Source organism: Eimeria mitis, genomic scaffold, assembly GCF_000499745.2.
Source record: "Eimeria mitis Houghton genomic scaffold, Emh_scaff3606, whole genome shotgun sequence".
Taxonomy (NCBI): Eukaryota; Apicomplexa; class Conoidasida; order Eucoccidiorida; family Eimeriidae; genus Eimeria; species Eimeria mitis.
In genome coordinates this window covers 1-5736 of record NW_024015263.1, presented here as the reverse complement: position 1 = coordinate 5736, position 5736 = coordinate 1, and the positions used below count along the sequence as shown (strand labels likewise).

The window sequence follows — 5736 nt, the reverse complement described above, 5'->3', positions numbered from 1 at the left end:
TTCGTTTCTTCACCAGGCAGACTTCAGGTGGAATGAAGAGGGCACAGAGGCGGCAGCTGCCACTGCTATGCTAATCGTTGGCGCTTCTGCATTCCTTCAACCGCGTGAAATAGACTTCAATATCAACAGGCCCTTCCTCTTTCAAGTCCGAGTCAAAGATACAACAAATTCGCACTCACTCGTGCTGCTTGCTGGCAGGATCATAGACGCTAAGGCTGCGCAGTGACCCCCTTGCAGCTGCAGCATCAGCTTCGCCAGCAGCAGCCTGCTGATGCTGTGCTAGCCGCAACCGGAACAGCATGCTGTAATCGCGCCAGCAACACGCTGCAGCAGCGGCAACACTACGCTGCTGCTGCAGCTTTAGCAGCGTTCCGGGCAGCAGGATATTCAATGACCCTCCAGTTGATGCTGCGCTGTAGCAAGCAAGGCACCTGCCAGAGTTATGGGGAGTTGCGCACTAATGGGAATTATTCTGTCGTTCTGCTTGCGTGGTCCGGGCGTCGCTGCCTCTGGCTGGGTCACTGCTCGGGGGCCTCACCCCCCACAACAGGCCCTTGTATTCACCGGGAAGCCCGTACAAAGTATGAAGGCGGCTTTACAAATCAAGGGTTTTTCTCTGAAACAGTGTTCGCTGATAGTTGGCAGGTTGAAGAGGCATTAAGAAGCAGCTGGGGATAGCTTGGGCAACTGTTGAACTAAGTCCGCTTTCTAGGATGGGCTTATCGACCCTATTGTCCTGACTGTCACTACCATAGGGGGGCTGCAGGGGCTGCGCCAATGAAAAGTCAGATGTGTTGTAGTCAACTGCCTTGGCTTCACAGAGCAGATACAGATGTCACCCTGTCAAGCCGAGTTAGCAGCTTCTGAAAGTAAACGCGAACTTGAATTAACACAGGGCTATTCTGAGGGGAATGAGCTTTCGCGCATGTCACTCTTCCGGCCCTACTGCTGCGCCACACGTTCCGTGTGGTCCAGGATTGTTCTATCCTTCTTCGTTCCCTGCACGTTGGTGCTCCACTCCTTGCTTCTCCCCTTCGGTAGTTCTCTTCCGGTTTCCGGCAAGAGAAGCAGGTGTTCCGGTCTGAGCGTCCCCCCAGCTTCCTGTGTGCCGAAGCCGTTTGCTGCTGCGCCTGCAGTACCTTCGCTTATTTTCTTGGACAATGCTGCGTCCACAGACCCAGTATCCATGTGTTCTGTGTCCTGACCATGTTCAAGCTTGTTGTCTTACAGGTTAGTACGAGTGGCTCCCTTTCCCCTTTTGATGCGTAGACACTATTTGTTCCATAACGTTTGCGAATTTCGCTGCTTCACCGGTCATGCCCTATTTCTCCCCACGGGGGCAGTTCTGAGGATAAACACTGAGATGAACGTACAAATTCACCGTGAATTTATGCTTGCCAAGTGCTGGGACTTCACAGTGTACTGCTCCATCGGTACCTTCCACTTTTTCGTGAATCTGCCATTCGGCCTTCGTCTGCATCCCCTGGGCGCGAACCAGCCCTGTAGTGCATCTGGGAAAGCTCCCTAAACCCTGATCCCCGTAGGAGGGGAAGAGCAGTTGTTGATGTTAGGCCACCATCATCCTGCTTTCCCACCTAATAAAAAAGATGCCACAAGCACCTTTAACTCTTCAGAGTGCAGCAGGTAGACAAAAAGTACACCTGCAAAGAAGTTAGGAATTCAATTGCTTCACTGCCTCCCTACCCCGGCAGGTGTCATATTTGGTCGGTCTGTACTGGTTAATACATTCTCCAACAATTATTTCTGCAGTGAGGATACTATTTGCTCGATGGATTGCTGATACCTCTCTCACCCCAGGGAGACAAGGGACACAGCCATAGGCGGCCGCAATGTCATACACGAAGAACTAATAAATTTCCTTGTTTACGGGGGGGAGTCAACTAAAACTTCGACAGAGCTGTCGTCGCAGATTATTATTTTGTATGTGTTGATATGCTATGTACCTACAATTGCCTCAAGACTAAACAGTGCTCTAGCTCATGCACTTGGCAGCGGAGTGAGTACTACGAAGTGTAGCAAGAGTCCTCGGCCTTAGCCTAGGACCATCATGAGGTGCAGGAGGATCAATGCCCTGGCTAGTTCTACAATAAGTGCTGGGCTTCCCCCATTTGACAACGGTCCTGTGGCATAGGATCCTAGAGTTGGTTAAATGGGGGCGAAGGGGGGGGGGNGGGGGGGGGGATGGGGCGAGGCAATTGCCCAGCATTTACGCGGTCCCCGCTAACAAGTATACACACAGACGATGATGCATGCAACTCTTCATGATGGGTCGCGTTACCGCTTGCACCCATTCACGACAGATCCTCAGGCGACAACCTTGCTATCTGTATCTTCAAGATGTGCGTAAATCCCATCCCACAGGAACGATGCAGTGATCCTTGTAAAGCCTCTCTGGAATACCGCTGGCACCAGTGGTGAAGCGATAGCGGCAGCAGCAACAGTGGTACCCGCATGCTATGTTGTGCGCGACTGCTGCTGTTGCTGCTGCCGCTCGTTCGGATCCCGTTTCTGCTGCGTGTTTATCTGCAAAACCCCTCTGATATGTATACATCCCCAAAGTCCTACTCGAATTAGTCATTTCCTGTTTAGGGTTTGCGGTTTCACGACGGATACAAACTGGCGCTTGGGCTCAGAACCCTTACCATATAGGCCAGTCCGTTCCCATAAAGGCTTTAGGTTAGACTTTGCTGCCGCAACTGCTGCTGCTCCTGCAGCTGCTGTTGTTAGCCAAGTCTGTCCAGCCGGCATCAAGTGTCGTTGCTGCAGCAGCTCAAGCTCTGGCGGTGCTACTGCTGCATCTATTGCTGCTGCTGCTGCTCTTGCTGCAGCTGCGGGAACAACTGTTTCAGTCTTCCTTTAAAGTGCTTCTGGCACCGTTCTGGCAGTTGAGGAAACCGAAGTGTCTGTAGACCTCGTTTAGAAAAAGGCGACACATCAGAAGGGCAAACGGAAAGACGACGTGACAGCGAGGCCCCAGCACTGCACAAACAAAAAAACCCTAGCCAGTAAACCTTCAGCTCTAAACCCAACAACGCAAGGTAAGGCCTACAAATTAGACTCTACAGCAAGCAAATCAAAAGGAGCTGATTCAAATTAAGACTAAGGAGCCAGGGAATTGAGTTTAAGATGAGACTTTAGGGCCTAGTGTGTAGGGTTTCCGGTTTGGGGTTACGATTGAGAGGGGTAAGCTGTGCGGTCGGCAGGATAACTTGAGCTCCCATTGCAGTGAATAAGACCCAGCAAACCAACGGCTGTAGAGAAGACACGAAAAACTTCATGCACCAAATCTTAATTGCTGCTGTCGCCGTAGCTGCTGTAACTGTTGCTCCTACTGGCGCTGCCGTGGATATTTGTGTGGCTGCTTCCACTGCTGCTCTCTGTGTGTGTGCCGTGGCTCGTCACGCTCGTACTGCTACTAGTTACCTTGGCGAGACCGAAGCCATGGCGCTTTGCGAGGGGCTTGAGAAGCAGTTGAGTGGCAGCTTGCAGGAGCATGTAGTTCTTGGTGGGCTGCTGCTGCGGCTTCTGTCGATCCTGCAGTTGCTGCAGCTGCTGAATGCACGCATCTCGGGAAGCAATAAGTTGGTCTATTTTGCGCTGCTTTCGAGCGTATGCAGCAAATTCCGCCGTAGCAGACAGCTGTTGCTGTTCCATCTGCTGCTTCTGGAGCTCCTGTTGCAGAGAGACCAGCTCGCCCAGCAACTTTTTCCCCTCCTCCGTCTCCGCAGCAGCAGCAAACCTGTTACTGCTGCTGTTGTCGTTGCTGCTGCTGCTGCACCGTGCGCGTTTGACCACAGAAGATAAGGGGCCCCAAACCCTTCGTAGCATCCCTTCAATCTGGTCTACTGCTGCTAGAAGCAGCAACAGAAGCACTAACCCAAAACACCCGTCGTCCAGGCTCTGCGGCAGCACGCTGTTGCTGCCACTGCTACTACTGATGGTGCTGCAGGCGCCATTGTCACTGTGTAGATCCAGTGCTCTGCACCATTGATGACCCTGAGATGCATGCAAAGGTCCCGATACATCTTCTTCCGGCGTCGTTGCTGCCTCATAAGCAATTTCAACAGGGGCCTCACCTGGTGGGCCCCCAAGGGGCCCTCCCAAGGTCCCGTCTGCGAGGGCGCCTACGTAAGGACCACGTGTCGACGTAACAAAAGAGAGGAGGAGAAAAGCCCAAAAGGGCAGTAGTGAAATGGGGCCTCCCATGCTTCCAAAAAAAAGCGGTGCTGTTGCTGTGTGCAGACACCTAAAAATAAACCAAGAAGGCGGAGGCGTTATGGGGGGTGTTGGTTGCATTCATTTCGATCGTATGTTCATTTTGACAATGAAATTTAACCCAAAAGTTGTTTCAGTGCATGTGTGGAGTTAAAGCTCCTGCTGGAGCAGCTGGCAACGTGACCAAGGGGCCCCCGCCTGCCACGTGCCTACGGGCCCCCAAGGAAGCGGAGCATTCGTATATATTTTGTGTGAGGGGTTATTGTTTAATCTGCTGTGTTTTTGTTTCATTGTTTAGCTCGATGCAACGTTATAAGTAAGAGGGAAGAGGAGAAGGTTACAGTGGCGCCCCCATCCGCAGTGTCGCTTAACGGCTGGAGAGTGCGCAATGTCTACAGTATTTCCCTGTCAAACGGTTTGAATTCATTCTTGTTTATGCTCCCCATATTTGAAAAGGAGACATTCGTTTCTAACCGACCTTCAGAGCCGCCGGGACGCCGCAGTGGCAGCCAACCAGCAACCGACGCGCGACAACTGCTTGAGGGTGCAGCGACTTAAAGCCGACTTCAGCAACAGCAGCAGCAACAGGAACAACGGGAATAATGGACCCGGCGGATGCAAGCGTTCAGAAGCAGCTGCAGCAGCAGATGCAGCAGCAGCAGCAGCAAGAGGAGAAGCGCAAGTGGGTCCGCACTGCTTTTCAACCTGCACCTGGTTAACGCAAGCCCTGACACGTTAGCAGTTCATTCTGTAGGGTTTAAGGTTTAGGGCTTGATTTGGTTCTCAGGGCAATCGAGGAACAGAGAAGGATTGCGATGAAATCTCTGCTATCGCCCGAGGCGCAAGAACGCCGTAAGTAATGGGGTTTAGGGTTCACGGTTTACAGCTGTGTATGCAACGACAAGATATAGACATAAGAGGGAGGGAAGGGAAGAAAGCTGTATAGAGGGAAACACACATGCAGGGGGCCTTGCAGCAAAAGGGGAGGAAAACATATGGGCATGACAAACAGAAAAGGGCAATGCAGTCACGAAGTGTTTAGTTGGAGGCTGTTGAGGCTCAGGACCATCCGCAAGAGCTTCTGTGCGGGATAAAGCAGAGTTAAACCGATGTATTTCCTTTTTCTTCTCTGTTTGCAGTCGCGCGAATCCACCTGGTTAAACCGCAAAATGCGGTTGCCGCCGAAAACTACATAATGCAGGTACTTGCAGTGTATATGCAGGTCTAAGGGGACTTTGTTGTATTTGAAGTGTACTGTTTACTAGAGATGAAAAGTTAGATTGTTGTTCGTGTTGCTTTGCTTGGCTGGCTTGTACAGTCCTTGGTGTCTCTATGCAGGTGCATGACAAGTGATATAATATTTTATATTATATAATATAGTATATTATATTATATAGTATATATACATATGCGTGGTATATTAAATATATAATATGTATATATATATATATATATATATATATATATATATATATATATATATATATATATATATATATA

At 50.6% G+C, this 5736-nt stretch overlaps 2 protein-coding genes across 2 annotated transcripts; one reads left to right on the top strand and one right to left on the bottom strand.

The window, feature by feature from the left end:
• Positions 1-2955: 2955 nt before the first annotated feature.
• Positions 2956-4227, bottom strand: EMH_0067770 (uncharacterized protein; the record flags this gene model as incomplete). Its single annotated transcript, XM_038022612.1, has 2 exons — positions 2956-3000; positions 3445-4227. The coding sequence occupies 2 exons, from the start codon at positions 4225-4227 to the stop codon at positions 2956-2958; spliced, it is 828 nt and encodes a 275-aa protein (XP_037878466.1).
• A 311-nt stretch (positions 4228-4538) lies between these two features.
• On the top strand, positions 4539-5096 carry EMH_0067760 (uncharacterized protein; the record flags this gene model as incomplete). The annotated part of the gene is made up of 3 exons (XM_038022611.1): positions 4539-4552; positions 4787-4918; positions 5024-5096. 3 exons carry the CDS (start codon positions 4539-4541, stop codon positions 5094-5096), a joined length of 219 nt encoding a protein of 72 aa, XP_037878465.1.
• Positions 5097-5736: the final 640 nt, after the last annotated feature.